At 40.4% G+C, this 17386-nt stretch overlaps 2 protein-coding genes across 2 annotated transcripts in view; one reads left to right on the forward strand and one right to left on the reverse strand.

The window, feature by feature from the left end:
- Positions 1 to 7443: 7443 nt before the first annotated feature.
- Positions 7444 to 9873, reverse strand: LOC117471471 (RNA guanine-N7 methyltransferase activating subunit-like). Its single transcript, XM_034116519.1, has 3 exons — positions 9672 to 9873; positions 9249 to 9419; positions 7444 to 8330 (listed from the first exon to the last, which is right to left on the reverse strand). The coding sequence occupies exons 2-3, from the start codon at positions 9416 to 9418 to the stop codon at positions 8108 to 8110; spliced, it is 393 nt and encodes a 130-aa protein (XP_033972410.1). The 5' UTR covers position 9419; positions 9672 to 9873; the 3' UTR covers positions 7444 to 8107.
- Positions 9874 to 10307: 434 nt separating this feature from the next.
- The window catches only part of homer2 (homer scaffold protein 2), a 28184-nt gene continuing 21105 nt past the window's right edge, over positions 10308 to 17386 (forward strand). Inside the window, exon 1 of the mRNA XM_034116518.1 lies at positions 10308 to 10689. Within this exon, the coding sequence (XP_033972409.1) occupies positions 10685 to 10689 (5 nt within the window). The 5' untranslated portion in view covers positions 10308 to 10684. The remainder of the gene's footprint in view (positions 10690 to 17386) is intronic.

Consider the following 17386-nt stretch of genomic DNA (forward strand, 5'->3'; position numbering starts at 1 on the left):
ATCGAATGATACCGGAGGGTTAAGAAATGTTTCGTGCGGTACTGGAGCTATCAGACATTGGAGTGTTGCTTGTGGAAGACATTCTCAAGCAACCGTTTCTCGCTTTGCCTGACTGGCCATCGTAATCGGGCTCTTTGAAGATCCAAAAATCCACGGTTTTCATAAAATTCTGATCGGATTGGCAAAAACTTCAGAATTTGCATTGTCCGCCATTCAAATGACAGCGTTGTTTTCCCCAAAAAGTGGGCGGGGCTGTAATTTTCGCCCGGAAGTGACGTAGGTGTTACTCTCATCTATAGGAAAGAACGAGACCCCGCCTCCCACGCTGTATCCAGTTCTTATTATACATCCATGCTTGGGACCCGTTATCGTTTTAGGGGTCCGTTTCCGCTGTTCCGTTACGGCCTCGTGTGAACGAACGGGCTATACGCAGTGGCGGTTCTAGACCAATTTGACTGGGGGGGGCCAGGCTGGGGCCAGTTATTTTCTGAGGGGGGCACAATAAATGCAGGACGAAAAAGACAAAGACAGTATGAAGTAATTGCGCATAAGAAAACAATGCAATACAGTTATTGGTTGTTTCATTACACATATTTATTTCAGATACTTATAGTTACAGTTTTTACGCTCTAATGCAGGGGTCTCCAACCTTTTTTTGGATGAGAGCTACTTTCAAAAAATAAAACAAGTCGTGAGCTACTTTTATTCCTCTTTTTTTTGTTTTTTGCAGTGTATATATTTAGCACATTTTAACATTATTATATGCTTACCTTTAACCTTTGTGTGCTGTTTGGGTCTGCGGGACCTGTTTTCAGTGTTTACTAAAAGAAAATGTATGCAATTTAATCATTTTAACCTGCTTTATTTGGGGGTGGACCTCACATCTATAGGGGTCCGGGGGCATGCTCCCCCGGGAAGATTTATTTTTAAATGTTGAAGTTAAAAGCATCAATCTGGTGCACTCATATGAAAGGGAGCTGTATACTTTTCAATAATCCAAACATCTTTAGAATATGATCACAACCAATAACAAATCATTTAAACTTGTTTATTCTTATCTTATGTTACCTATAGTTTAGTTAGCATTCTTTCTTTTTATTTATGCATATTTTACTAATCACTCCCCTTTTAAACGTTTTTTTTTTTTACAACTATATTAAATAGATAAAGGTGTGCTCTCTCTCTCTCTCTCTCTCTCTCTCTCTCTCTCTCTCTCTCTCACTCGCTCACAGAGGCTGTGTGCTCCTCCGTGGCGATGACGGCTTGCTTTAAAAATATTTGTCAGCCAAGAAATCGTTTAATCATATACTTTTTTTTTTCATTTCCAGGGGGGCCACAGGGCCCCCCCCCCCCCCTAGAACCGCCCCTGGCTATACGAAAGAGAAAAGTAGCGGATAAAAGTAGCGGATAAAACCTGTTTCGTTCCCATGTAAACAGTCTCTCCTGATTGAAATACAGTAAGGAGGTAAAAGTCCAGCTGCACCCAAGTTAAGAGTGGGGGCACCTGTAACTGGTCACAATATATATGAGAAGATGATTCATGGGATTGGGAATAAGACAAATCTATTCCTTTCTTTGTGAAATATTTAATCATTCAGCAGTTTAGAGGCTAAGAGAACGTTTTAAATGTGTAATTAACATTTTTTGTAAAAAGTATAGTATTTTAGTTGTATTTTAGTACACTACTTCAGTGAATGTACTGAGAGACTTTGTGTGAAGGTGTTGCAGGTCAAAATATCCAGTAGTGAAATAAGTATTTAAATATTTGACCTAATTGAAAGTCAATTGAAGGTTTTAAGCGTCTAAGAATCCAAAAGGGCAACAAAGTAGAATGTCTCTCAATTTGAAACTATCATTATTATTATATAAATTAAAAACTTGATGTCATTAAAGCCTTGTGCAAATCTCATTAATGCCATTATTATTTATCGGATGTGCTTTCAACCTTTTCAGCCAGGAAAAAATAAATAAAGCAGTGCTGTCTGCTGAAAGCTGGTCTACAGCAATGAGATGAAGGGCTCTTAAATTTCATAATCTGTACATTCATATCTCAGAGGCGGCGGAAACAAGGCCACTTTAGACATCTGTGAGTGGGATTTGACGAGGAGAGTGATCCACGGAGGCTGTCAGGTGAGTCACCGCGACCTGAGAGCTTCTCCCCGCTGACTGCCCACTTAGACAGCCTTTATATCAGGAGAAAAAAATCAGTTTGAGGCAGGTTTTCACCACCCACCAGACATAAAGCGCTCCAAAAACTAGGAGGACAAATAGATAACAGCACTGACAATCTGCTCACATCTGTGTTGTGTACAAAATTATTTCATGGTCCTTGTAATGTATTCAGAGGGAAGGTCCCATACTGAGCATTAACGACTCAGACGAGAAGCTTATGAGGAATAACTTGAGCATTTTCTTACAGCTATTAGATTATAAATCCGTGACAGTGCAGTGATTTGTGAATGTGTGTGTGTGTGTGTGTGTGTGTGTGTGTGTGTGTGTGTGTGTGTGTGTGTGTGTGTGTGTGTGTGTGTGTGTGTGTGTGTGTGTGTGTGTGTGTGTGTGTGTGTGTGTGTGTGTGTGTGTGGGTAGATAGCAGCATAGAATAGGCTTTCTCTCGAGCCTTCTGCTTGAACACTGACAGCAGGGGAGAGGATTTTTGGCTGTTTTTTGACAACCCATGATACATGACTGTACACGACTGACTAGGTACAGAGTCAGACTTACATCGCCACAAGCAATCAGAGAAAGGCTGTTTTCAACCGTTACGTATCCGTAGCACAACTCAAAACTGGTGAACATCATATTCAAAGTGGCCTTGAAGTGAATGTTTCTCAGTCATTTGTGGCCTGATTTATATAGAGAGCCTAAAACTTAATTTATAAACTTTGGGTTTATATTTGATCATGCGGTTTTTTGTATGTTGGAAAACCACAACTTATTAATATTTATGATCATTTGATAATCTGAAAAGCCAGACTGCTTAAACCACAAGATAATGAGTAAATATCGAAAAACAGATTTCAGCTGAAGCCGGAGCTCATTAAGCCAACCCACCTGCATTTCAAAACGTATTTCTGTAGCACTGTATATGCATGACTGTTCTAGTTTTTCTGTTATTTGCCTTAACCCACTTAGTCATATGCCTACATTACTGATACAAATGTATTCAAAATGTCAGTGTGTAAATATTTTTGACAAAGCACTACCTTTAAGAAATGAGGTTTAAGTTACTTTAAAGATTTATTCAGTCCTGTTTTTATCTCAAATCTTATTTTGCGCAGTCAGATTTGTTTATCCCACATTAGACCATTTGCACACTCCTTTAGAAGATGTTCCTGAGAACTGAATTGTGTCTGTGAAGACTGCGCTCAATCCCAAAATGTGTGACATGTGTGTGCAGCATATCCTGCAATAATCTAGCTGTTTCATTTATTTATACAAATCCTCATGTAAATCCTTTTACCAAAATGTTCTGGTGTGAGATCCAGCGCTCTCTGTGTGTCCCGACCAATGTACAGCAAAATGAACCTGCAGGGATGAGTGTGTGTGTGTGTGTGTGTGTGTGTGTGTGTGTGTGTGTGTGTGTGTGTGTGTGTGTGTGTGTGTGTGTGTGTGTGTGTGTGTGTGTGTGTGTGTGTGTGTGTGTGTGTGTGTGTGTGTGGGTAAACAGTAAAATATTGCACTGCACACATTAATGTAACCAAAGTAGCCTCCAAAAGAGACTGGCAGAAATATTTATTTGGCCGTCAAATAAAGTCAAATAACATATGATAATAACAAGTGAATGAAATGTCAAAAAGCAGAGGAGGTCCGTTTATCTGCCAGATGCTTATTAAGCTCTTAAAATAAAGACCTATAGGTGAGACCCCTAGAAGTTCAGCGCAGGGTGCACGGAAAGGTCATCTTTGAACTTCTCAAACATAAAGGACCTGATGTCAAATAAAACCTTTCAAACATTACAACATCTATATGCAGGCACATACACATGCTTTCAGTGCATGTGACCTGTGGAGCCCTTTTTGATTAAACTCAGAAAGTAGGAGGGTGGAAGGAGAGAGGGGGAGATCTAATTTGAGGACATGAGAGGAAACTAGGAAGTTGAGAGTGGATCTCTATGTGGGTGCACAAACTGTAGACTTAACATCACTAACTCCTGAGCCACTGAAACACTGGATGTTTCTTCAAGTCATCTGGAAGTGCTAATCTGTGACTTCTCTCACTTTATAGTTCACATGACGAAAAATAAATGGAGTTCATTCAGTTTATGTCATTATATAAATGAAAAGTGAATGACAATACAATGAAAGGGAAAGGTTCATGCACAGCTGGTGGCCAAAAATAAAATACACAACAGATCCTTATGTTGTGTAATATTAGGTAATTTACATAATATTTCCTTAATGGTAACTATATATTGTTATTTTTTGTATCTGTCTTCATTAGTATATTCAGAAAAGTGTACTTATAAAGACAGATACAACAACTTTGAAAAAAGTCTACTTTGTTTTCTATTCAGCTACTGTACACAGCTACCTAAGTATGATTTTGATTGCACTTTACTTGCAAAGGAGTCATTTTAACATTGCTTGTACTACAGTAAGTAAAGCATTTGAGTAATTATTCCATCCCTGAGTATCACCAAAGCCTGCCTGCGTCTTCCAATAGAAGACATACCACTAGATACAATCAGACTAACAAGCTCCCCTCGGCAGCAGAGTCCACTGTCTTTACATGGATGACCTGAGCGGCTGCATGATTAGCTTATAGGGCATGCAGTTGGATGAGCAGGGGACAAGATGTCGCCAAATCCGATGTGCAGCGGCGATTATTACGGCCCTTTCTCAAGTCTAAGTGCATGTAGGAGGGCATGAATGCTATCTGCACATGTGTGTTCATGTGACGGAAGACAATGTATGTACCATACAAAGCTGGGGGCTTTCGTTTCAACAAAAAGAGTACACCGCCATTCTAATACACGTCACATGAACACTCCCCACTGTCTGCAGGGGGCAGGCCAGCCTGGGCCAACCTTAGCCCCTGCACTCCAACACCAGATGTAGGTCGCCCAGTGCTGCAGGGGCTAGGGGATGCAGTGTCTCTGTGTGTGTGTGTGTGTGTGTGTGTGTGTGTGTGTGTGTGTATGTGTGTGTTGTGTGTTTGTGGGGAGGTTGTGGGGTTTTGTACGCACACGTGTATGTCTGTATGCACTTACAAAGCAGGGGGGGAAAGAGTGATGATTGTAGTGGATGAGTTCATCATCAAGGACATGGCCCCCAGCACACTGTCTCCATTGCTGTCACATTGCATCGTCACAAACAGGCCTCATGAAGCCTGACAGCCCGGCAGACCGAAGCGAGGGACTCACTGTGGCTCTGTCCATTGTTTCCCTTCTACTCCACTCTCCAAGTCTCACTCTGCATTAACAGCTTTTTCATTAAAATGCAATAGGCTTAAAAATAATTCTGCAAAGGGAGAGAGAAGGATGAAGAAAAAAACAACATTATGTTTTTTCATTGGCAAGCTGGTTTATTTTTGAATTCTTCAACCAGAGGGATTTAAATTGGTTTATTATATACACAACAAAAACACAAGTCTGAGGAAGAGGAAGGTGTAAGTTATCAGAGGAAGAAAAACAGGTCTCAAATAAAACCCAACTAAAGACACTGCCCATTTTGGAATGCATTGTACTGCTGATTTTGTTCTCAGCATTAATTCAAAAAAATATTTTTGACTAAGTTTCAAATCCAAATGATCTTTTAAAGAGATGAGTGCAATGAATGAGTAAGAGATACGTAATGCTCAGTGGGACCCAAAGGAACAGATTAACAGGTTGACCCCTGGATTAGTCTCAGTAGTCAAGCTTGGGGATGAGCTCATGGATTTCAGGAAGATGCCAGTGTATTTCAAGAATAGTAATTTGTAAGCGTAATATTAGCTGTGATGCTAATTGTCCCCTGTGAGAGTCTACAGACGTGATTGTAAAGTTGCACTGATGATGCCAACAGGTGTAATCTTTGTCTATAAATTCATTTGGCATGTAATTATGCAAACATTGGCTAGTAAGCGCAAAACATGAAGTAAAGCTGAGGCTGATGGGAACGGTGCAAGTTTTGAAAATACTTGGGCATAAAACAAATTGAAAATTTGTAAAAAGTATCAAGACATGCCTCTCAAAACCCCAAAAATGAACCTCATGGTGACGCTTAAGGTAGCGCCTATGGGAGTAAGTGAGCTTAACCCCCTTGGAAAAATGGATGCACAAAATGTCTTTGTCTCTATGCAGCAAATCCCTGCTCTGTAAAGATGCAGAGCTCGTGGGTGAAGTTTCTCTAATCTGAACTGATTACAGTGGTGATGGCAGCCTTCCTCGTTGTGTGGCAGTTTCAGCACATCCCCCACACTCTCCCCTAACCTCCCCCCTCCTTCCTCACAGCTGATTGCACTGCTGAAGTCCAAATGAACTGTTAACCCAGTCTTCACCACGGCCACAAATAGAAACCACAGAATGGCACTTAGGCAGCGAGGAAACAATGCAGAGCTTGTGTTGTGGACCAATAAGTCCAAAAGTCCCCATTTGATGCCTAATTGAGATCTTCTATGAAAGTACTGAGATACACAAGCACTGACATCTTTAGGCAATGAGCTACATATGCCATAACCAATGATGCATGTAGCAATAATGTATAAATTATGACCATAAATATTTCAGCTGCTTTTCAGAGTGTGAACTATTGGTCTTGGGTATTCTGCTGAGCCATTTACCCTGCATGCTGCTTTCCCTCCGTACAGTAGAGTTGTTCAGCCCATTTAATTTCATATGCCACCCATTAGACTAAAGGCAGACACAATGTGGCCTCAGTAAATTCTCAATTTCTGTGCCCGTCGTGAGATTATTTCAAACAATACGTTTGTATAGTTACATATTTTGGTGATGGAAGCAAAAAATTGTTTAAGATAAGCTTTTATTTGAGCAAATTCAATATATTCTGTGCTACTCATCTAATTACCGGTACATCACTTCAACATGCAATTTTCTATGATGGCCTTGATCCCAAAACTCTTCAAACTTTAAAAATCTGTGTACTTCTTTAGCATTCACTCAAAGGAATCAAAATGTATCTTGAGGATGGAGATTGTTGTGTCACCCAAGCCTAAATCAGGAGCATAATGTGACTAAATTAATCCCCCTTAATACGGTGAGTAAAACACTGATATTGTTCAGCTTTATTTAGTGAGGTGCATCCTTATTATTGCTGCAACAATTGGTGGAGCGACAGAAAAATAATCACCAACTATTTTAATAATCGATTAACCTTAAAAAGGTAATTCTTTTGTATGCAAAAAATGCTGTTGTCAGCCACTCTCAGAATGATGCCTGTTCCCCCATTTAAAAAATGGTGCTTAGTGTTGAACTCCATAGCCTCACAAAACAGAAGCGATAAATTAAGAAAATACATGTTTATTGAAAACAGTTAAGTTCATCAGTTGTCTTATATAATGTGACACAGAAAAATAAAGCTGCATTGCAAACATACTTCCTCTTGAATTTGTGGTTCACTGTTTGCAACAATACTGTACTGTATAATTTGTAACAATCTGATATCAAAGCACGTAAAGACGTAGCTACAAAAGTATCTGAACAAAAAACTTTTTCTTTGTTAAATAAGGAAGTTATTTTGTGAATTGATTTACTAAAAAATAAAACTTTCACTGTCATTTTCAATGAGAGTTCATGTATTGAAAACTGTATGCACTTATTATCCATCCTACAAATGTAAGAAGAACATTTAATGAGATTACAGGGCTGAGCAAAAAGAAGCAGTATGGGGGGGAAATTATGATTTTTATGTATGGAAATGGTAAGTGGGTGTCAAACAGGATCTGTCTTTGTATGCAGTCACATTTCAGAAATAATTCTCCGACAATATAAAAAAAAGTTATGCACAATTACAATGACAGTCAGTATAATGTTCATATTGGTATATTAATCATACCTAGAATGTTGCAATGAGATTCACACAAACAAATCAACAGTTGCACATTGCCACATGGATTGCAATGCAAGTTGAAAGACAATGAATACTGAAAACACCTGAGAGATTCCAGATCAGTAGCGGTCATAATGTGGTCTCTGATTATAGGAGTTGTATCCCTGGTTGGAGCTTGGAGGGCCGGATTGATACCCGCTGCCATGCCCAGAGTGCCTGTCTCTGTCTCTGTCCTGCTGCCCACGATTGTCCCCTCTCCAGCCTCGGTCTCCTCCCCATCCACCTCCACCTCCACCTCGGCCTCCTCCTCCTCCTCCTCCACGACCTCGACGGTCCTGGTACCTAGAGAGAGACCGATAGAAATCAACAATAAACAATAAACAATAAACAACAAACAACAGGTACGGACTCATGCATTACAAGTCAAGACAGCAGGAAATGTTTCCTTTACATAAATATTAAGAATTCAGGCTGGTGGGCAAAGTCAACAATAACTGGGGTTATTCCTCAAGAGCATGTTAAAGCAGTTAAGTAAATAAAATAAAATCTACAAAGTAAAGTACAGTGTCTGTCTGTTTAAACTTGCCTTTGGTCTCTATGATTTCCCTTTAATATTGCGTCTATAATTTATTAGTTTTGCTTTAGTCATCAAACAGGATTTACTTTATAATGTCGACTTCAGAAAGTGAAATACTAAATGTAACTTTACTTGGTTAACTCAAATTAGTCAAAATCAACAAACCTCACCTGGAATGGAAAGAGAAACACAAGTAAGGTTGTTTTAGCTCCTAACTCTACTGTGATTACACCAACAAGTTATTAAAAGAGACGTTTTCTGATCAAATTTTGAAACGGTTAAGCCCGATATAAGAAAGAGGCAAGTCAGACCTATTTGAAATAGAAAAACATTTAAATATATACTGTGTCATGTAAAACAGCCCTAATCAACCAAAAGGTCCAACAACTATGGAACAAACGTGCATGTATAATCTGTGAGAGGTCCCCTAACTCTGTGGTGCAATACTAAATCACTTAAACTTTAATGTAACTTGTAAACTTTGTAAGCTTCTTAACAGTGTACTTCAATCATATCTCAATACTTAACTTTACTTAGCTCTATTGAACACTGCTCCAAGATGACACTCTTGCACTCTTACAATAAGCTGGTTATCATACAGTCGGTGTTAACCATTGCCATAATGCACACATAATAAGAATAGGAAGGTAGATTACAGGATATGAAGGCTAAAGTTACACTACCTGTCCCTGCCGCCCCTGTGGTTTCCCCCCCCGCGGCTCCTCCAGTCCTCCACGATGGGAGGCAGGTCAGCTGGACGGCTCAGATACTGCTGGTACTCTCTGTCATCTGATGTGAATCTGTTGGCAAACATCTCCTCGTTGCTCTGCTGGGTTTCCGTGGTTTCGGCCATGCTGATAATACAGACGAAGAGCTACATAAGCAATGGATATCAGCACAAAGCTAATAACATAGTAAACACAACACGTTGTTATTCCGGATACGTCTTTTCTATGTCTTGTTTTTGCTTTGCTTCAAGACAAATCCCCCATGCGGAACAATAACAACTAGACTGATCTGGATGTGATTAGCTAGCGTTAGCTAAAGATGCATGTATCAGAAAAATCGCCCCAAAACGCCTTTTAGTGCTATAATTTAAAACATACCTTTAAAGGACGTGAATGTTGTATTTTCCTCAGAACTAATACCGCTACCTTTGAAGATATCCCGGTGCAGTACGTCGCTGAAAGTCTTCCCCCCGGAACCAAGGATAATTATTAAATGGTTCCGGGAGCGCGCACACGGACACACCTGCCAGTGATTGCTGACTGTTACCTGCCAGTTAGGACCAACGGTCAACATATACTCGTTTAAAGTCTGTAATGTGCTACTTTAAACTCAAGTTATCTAAGCATATCTTAAGATAAATATGCTAATGTGAGGCACATCTAATTATTTGTTTCTGTGACCGTTAATTAAAACAAATTTAGGAGAAAGTGCCAACTGCTGAAAGCCTTCACTGACAACATGTAAGTGCAACTGAAGTCACTCAACACGACCAACACGTTGTTGGTCGGTTTCGAACACCTAGTTTTAATAATGTAGGCTATCTCGCTTTTAAATATGTCGTGGTTACGGACCACAGTTTGCGCTAAAGCCCCGACAGTAACCGCAGACACGCAGAAACCCCAGGTTTAACACAGTGTGGGCGGCTGTGGCACAGCGTGGGCAGGTGGAGCCGCTCCGTGTCGCTGCTGCTGCTGCTGCTGCCCTTCACAATGAAACACAATCCCGTCGGGGGAAGAAACTCTGCGCAGCGATCAGGCAGCGGGGAAACATTTACTTAATTAATCAGTGCTGATTATTGGAAGACAGCGAGGGGAGAGACACACTCCGAACTGGGATATATTGTCTCTGAAGAGGAAAAACAAACAAGCAAAGAGAAAAAACTTCCTGAAGGACCGGGGCTCTGTGAGAAAGAGCTTGACAACCCACTGATCGAGTTTACGAAGAAGTGCTCTCATATTTCACTTGTCTGTCAGCAGCGAGAGGACTTGTTCGACTCTTTGGACCGCTTATCATCTGCGGACTTTGACTGCGCTTTAAAACACATTTCCTGTAAACCCGCAGCAGAAAGAGCCTGATATATTAAAAGGAGTTATTCCTCCAATCCGCGGCAATGGGGTGAGTAATCCAGTAAATGCTGCCCTTCAGAGCGCCTCTCATGACACCTGCACTGTAATGTTATATGTCTCTGTGTGGTGAAAATTACAAAATACCTCTACAAATGTAGAGTCAATCATCTACTTACATTTGATTAGCATTGCGATTTTCACCCAAAGCTCATCAATGTGTGTTGACAGCGGTGGAAGACCCCGGTTTCTTCTTTTATAGCCAGATTATTTGGCAATGTGGGTAATCTAAGAGGTTACTTCATTTTGTCTTTGAGAAATTCAGATTCCATGTGTGAAAATACTTGATGTCAGGTATGAACGTTAGGCGGATCAGTCTAATTGCTATTTGTAGGAATATGGTTTTGAGAGGGTTATGATACGGAGGTGGCAGAGTCAACACTGCCCACTAATAAAGTGTGTGTGTGTGTGTGTGTGTGTGTGTGTGTGTGTGTGTGTGTGTGTGTGTGTGTGTGTGTGTGTGTGTGTGTGTGTGTGTGTGTGTGTGTGTGTGTGTGTGTGTGTGTGTGTGTGTGTGTGTGTGTGTGTGTGTGTGTGTGTGTGTGTGTGTGTGTGTGTGTGTGTGTGTGTGTGTGTGTGTGTGTGTGTGTGTGTGTGTGTGTGTGTGTGTGTGTGTGTGTGTGATTAGTGCTCTCCCACAGTTGTTTACAGGGTACAGTGCATTATTTTTGCCTTTATAGTCCACTGTAGTGTGAATGTTGTCTCAATGCCATAGTTATGCAATTGCCAGCTCGCTTTATATCTGCATATAGGCTACTATACATTTTCTCTCTGGATTATTTTTCCCTGTTTGCATAGCTTTTATTTTATAGTGTTGAAATAGTATTTTAGTGTAATTACATTTTTTACAGAATCAAAGATGTCACTGAATAGTTAACGTGTACTTCATAAATGCTTCAATTCATTAAGGATGCTTGATTTATGTATAAAATGAGGAACAGTGTGAATATTAAGTAGCATTAATGTTCTGTTATTAAGTAAAACTGGCACCCAGAGAGCTTGTTTCTCTTGAGCAGACATGTTTTTTTAATGTGTAAGAAACCAGTTCATCAGTCTGGAATCCCTCTCAGGAGTTTGGCATACTCGCCCAGCAGGTTTGAAGTGAGTCAGTATGATGTGATGAAACTGGCCCAGTGGACCAGCAGCAGCCAGGCCAGGACAGGAGGTCACACCTACTGACCGAGACATGGCAACACGTTTCATTTGTCTGGTTCTCTGGTTTCAGTCAGTGCCTACCTGTTTTTTCACATGACAGCTGAATACTTAGTAGGCAGGCAGAGACAAACGACTCATAGGAAATGTCATTTGGCCAACTGTTCTCTAAACCTACTGTGAAGGACCACAAACTGCTAGGATTTGTTTAGGGTTGCTTATAATGATTTTCAAAATCCCTAAATCTTCTTTTTTTTTGTTAGTTTAGTTTATAAAATGTCCAAACATAATGTAAAAATCCCATTACAAGTTATCAGAGCCTGAGAAGTGCTTGTTTTATACAGCCCAACCAAACCCCAACATATTATCTTTATTTGTCATTACTCATTCTTATTGCTGCAATGAATATCCATGGTTATTCATTCTTAGGTCTCTAAAGACATCCCTAAAATTGAAAAGCTGAAACTCTGCTTTTTCAACAGATTGGTAAATTCATTGTTTAATATCTAATATTTTCAGCTCTATATCTGATTTACAACCACTGATGGGTAAATGTCCCCTCTGTGGGACAAATAAAGGAATTCTGCTTGTGATTAAAGTAAACATTGAAACAAACTAAACAGAAGGGAAAATTAAAGTTGAGGTTACAGGCTTGCCTATTCGTGCATTATTTCACATCTGGGCTACCCTTCAATGTGTCAATAAGTCAATGTGTCCTGCCCTGCCCTTAATGACGGGTCAATATATTCAGTAAAAAAGCATTTGTGTGTCTGTTTGTGTTAGACAGAGGGAACTTTAGGATTCAGGTGGCCCTGCTCTATGCTCCTATGGAGTTAAATATGAACTATAAGTCCCACACACACACCCATAACACCCTCAGTATCGATCTCCACTTGTCCCCTTACTTCCTTCCATAGCTCTTTCGTCCTGGGACCAATCTGTGCCCTCTTGAACTTGCTACATTTCTTGTTTTTATATTGATCACCACATTTTGTCTTAAGCACAATACTAATCCAATTTATAATATGTGCAGTGTGCCCAGTACATTACATATTTCTAATTCAAGATTGCTGATTTTAAAGAGGGTGATGAAATGCTGATCTCAACAGTGGGAATGAAAGTGATGGTAATTGTATTTGTAAGTTGTTTCGCAGCTTAAGCTCTGCGTCTCAGATTGCCTGAAAGCCCCTTCTCACTAAATAAGCGCTCACACAGACAGCAATGCAATCAGCATACTGCTCCCAGCGTTTATGCTGGGAGCGCTAACACAGGGACAGATGATAATCTCCTGGCTGGCCACAGAGTGACGGCTAAAGGCTTAACACTCATTGATTAGGCTGTGTGACATGTGACGTGGCAGTGGGTCTCTTGGCTGCTCGGCCAAGAGAGTGGACCGTAAGCCTAATCGGACTGTGTGTTTCCTGTCTGTGTTTGAAGGCCAGAGGGGAAGCTTGAAGAGGTGTAGTAGAGGAGTAAAAGCAGGTCTCGCTGTTTAGGAATCATGGGTAAATGAAAGGAGACATAGTGATGGTGGATTGGACGTCTCCTCACCAGATGGTTGAGGCCTAGGAGGCCATCTGCTGCCATGCTGTGCTTCTGTAGAGACTTCCTCACTCCCTTTTCCCCGAGCTCTTAGATTAAGTTGGGCTCTGCATCCTATAGTCTCAGTATGGTGGCGAGGACCTGCTGTGGTTGCTGGTTTGATTCTGGCCTGCCGCCGTTTTTGCATGGGATGCTGTCCATCTCTCACCAGTTTAATGGGGATGAGGCACAGTTCACTATGCAGTACGATGCCAAAACACTGGGAGCAATGATGATGGTCACCTTTTAATATTAAATATGACGAGACAAAATTATTTGAAAAATGGACGGTATATTACTAACAGTATAATACCAACATTGGATATGTATTTTGATTATGATTAGATCATTTGTTTTTCCAGAAATATCTATTATTTGTACTGTATTTACCTCTTCAGGGCTCTGAACCTGATCATAGACAATTATACAACAAGCAGTTCAATTGTATTTAACAGCAGTATATCATTATAAAATATCCAGAAGGACAAATGATCGTAAGCAATATAAACACATACAAAATAAAGTTAAATAGTTTTGTGTTTGTACATTTCTTTTATGGACAGAGAGCTTGTTTGCTTTTTTTGCTCAACAGCTTGGTCTGGGTTAAGCACATAACATTTGGTAAACAGGAGGCATTTGAGTTGAATCAAATAAAACTATGAATAGAGATCCCTATCATATTCAGTAAATCCAAACAAAATATTTTCCATAAGTAGTGTAGATATGATCTGCAACAGCTCCTTTCAATGTTCCCCACAGCTGTTTTGTATGTGAGCAAGACCAAAACAAATGCACCAGCTTTTCTCTGAGTACCCCACACAAGGTACAACATACATCCATGCCTTCCTTAAGTTTCTGCATATAATAATTAGTTGCATAACACCTGTGAATCCTTTGAAGACTTTATGCATCAACGTATCAGTGAAACTCTTTCCCAATAAATATCTCCAACAATTGCTGACTAGTATGACACGGCAGAGAGTGTAAGCCTGCTTATCTCTTATTGAGAATGTTTGAACGCACGCTACTGTATCTGCAGGCTGTTCTTCTTTGACATCATTACTAGAGCTCCATGTTTATTGCATTAAAAGCCCAGGTGGCGTTGTGGTGGTGATTGCTCAGACCTTTACTCTCCTGCATGCGCACGTTGCTCATTCATTCAGACAAATCTCTGCTCTCACTAATAAGGAGGTTTTGCTCTCCAGCAGACCTTGCAGGTACAAATTACAGAGAGCCTTAGCTCTGATCATCTGATAAATTCATAATATTACACCGGCTAATGAGAATCCAAGTTATTAGATGTTTTTTTTTAATGTTCACGAATAAACGATGCACATTTATTTTCTCATTTGCAATTTTCCTAGAGCGGGAGTCACCAGATCTGTGCACCTCGAGACAACGATGTCAAATGAGTTTCTCATTTTGCCTCTCTTCTTGCCCCTGTTCTTTTATTACTTGGTGCTACAGAAAAGCCAATTGTAACTTAGTTTATTTTCCGCAGCACCCGCAGAAGAAAGTGAGGAGTTATAAGTGCTCCTACTCTGTGTTCCCCTCCCGTACTTGTGGTGTTTGACTAGTGAGTAATGCATCGTTCACCCCTCAAGTTCTTTGAAAAGAAAAGAAATGCAAAATCTTCCTATTAGTCAGAGCACTTATAGGTTCGAGGAGCGCATTTTATGAATATCCTGCTTGTAATATAATGACCCTAATTAATTGATGAAGCCTGGTGAGTGTCCTGCTTTAGAGCCCGGACAATTCGCCGTCCTGAATTCCACACTTCAGCACTGGAAGTGTGATTTGTAATGCTCCTAAAGTTGTGTCCTTTGTTAATAATGCTGTTCAGGTTTGTGTTGTCTCTGGAGGATTCAAAGGGGGACAACATGTCTATAAACAGGCCAATGATCTCATGAAGTCCCAGTGGCCGAGAGATGTTGTCTCACTAATGAAGAGATCCTTTTATAGTGTCACAGGCTCATTCATATCATGGTGCCCGTGGGTCTCCACACAATGGTTCCTGAGTATACTGTTCACTATTTATTCCGCCTCGGCCTATTACACACTCCAAACATGATGTGAAACGCAGATATTGTGTGTTCATAAGGTCCCTCTGCGGACCCATTAAGCACGAGACTCTATACCTTCCCTTCAAATATCACTTTTTCATCTCTATTTGTGTAGTTATATCTGCTGCTTCTGGTGGGTTGTGTGATTTCTGGTGCTGGTAAAGTAACATTATGTTTGCTCTCTGTAGGAATGTTGCAGTGCATGTATCTGAAGCTGCTGAGAGTGCTGATATCTGTCAAACAGGCTACAAAGCCTACAAAGCCTGTTCAGTGTGTGTCCTCAGTTTCACAAATCGGTTATCAATAATCTAATCAGTTGACATGTGTCACTTGTTCGGACAGATATAAATTACTGTGATTGAAAGGGGAAAGTTTGATTTAGGAATGAGCCCGGAGTGAATTGTTTAAAGTCAGGAATCTGGAAGAGCCTGTTTTTCTTACTTGGTGGAAAAACATACCTGACATGACACATTGCTGCTACCCCTCGCTTTAAAATCACCATCGCAAACGCCTAGTTAAAGGTAGAAGCCGCCTGCTGTTTTCACACTTTGTCAGGGCCCAGTGTCATTCTGCATCATCTTAAAATGTCGTCTTTAGGCAGCAGGATTATCCCTCTCTCAGCATACTTCACTCAAACTCTGGAGAGAGCAGTGTTTGGGTAAACCATAGGTAGTGATCAAGCTAACATTTTAAAGGATTTAAGAGAACAAGAGGGAGGCAGGCTTAGTGGTGCGTCACTCACAATATTGCTGCGCGGAGGTATTGTGCAATTATTTAGCACACTAACACAGCAGTTTCTCTTAAGAATTGAATCTGTAGTTGTTGGGTTTCATCATAACATTTTCGGGACATAGATTCATTAAATAAAAACATTTTTTTGTCCTATTTAGGTACATTTAGTTTGATTTCATCTTTATGTCCAGCTGTAAGCACATTGCTTTGTTTTTAATGTATTATCTTGCTGGTACACAACACTATTGCTGTATCATCAGTACAGAGGTGAGTGTGTAGGTGTATGTAGGCATTGACAGTGCAATACTTACTCAAACCTGCCACATCCAACACACACGCACACACACCTGTAAATTATTTAAAGCAACAGATGGGGACAGAGCAACCCGACAGTCACCGGAAAAATGAATGAAACGGTCACAAAGTCCCAAATGTCTTCTCCATCTTTTATCCAGTTAAATCGATCAACATAATGTTTTTTTCTGGGAAAAGCAGATCACTGGATTTCACCAACAGTTGTTTGAGTGCATCCATGTGTTCGGCATTGGCCTTTCACTCCTCTTACCCTGCCAGTGTGAGCTGGCTCACTGCCGCTGCAAAGGTCAGCGTGTGTGTGTGAGTGTGTATGTAAAACAACAACAGTGATCTGTATAATGGGTTTTGTTGTTCCCAGGGCAGATGAAGACTGAGATTAGGCTTTAAAAGGACAGTGCATTTATTAGGCTTTCATTTCTGTGAGAACCATAATCCCAATGGAAGTAAAACCTTTATTAGCTCATGAATTCTGCGTGACTGCGTGCCTGCGTGTCTGCGTGCCTGCGTGCCTGACATTATTTTCACCGGGACCTCGCTGAAGTGCATTAAAGTATCTTTGTTTGGAATACATGTAGTGATTTATTAAGGACATGCTATCAGATGATTTGGATTTAGGCTTATTTATTTTTTTATCTCACCCCCATGCAATATTTGTAATGGTTTTTGTTGTGCGTCAATTATATTTTTATTGCACCAGGTGCCACTGCGTCCAGTTCAGCGCCCTTGTGTACACTTCACACATTTTGTTGAAACCATTCATTTTTTTAAATAAATGGCAGACCAAGTAGGGTAATAGGCAAATAGAGGACAGAGGATCAGGATTTCAGAGGGTTTACAACACAAAAA

This window comes from Trematomus bernacchii, unplaced genomic scaffold (assembly GCF_902827165.1).
Source record: "Trematomus bernacchii unplaced genomic scaffold, fTreBer1.1, whole genome shotgun sequence".
NCBI lineage: Eukaryota > Metazoa > Chordata > Actinopteri > Perciformes > Nototheniidae > Trematomus > Trematomus bernacchii.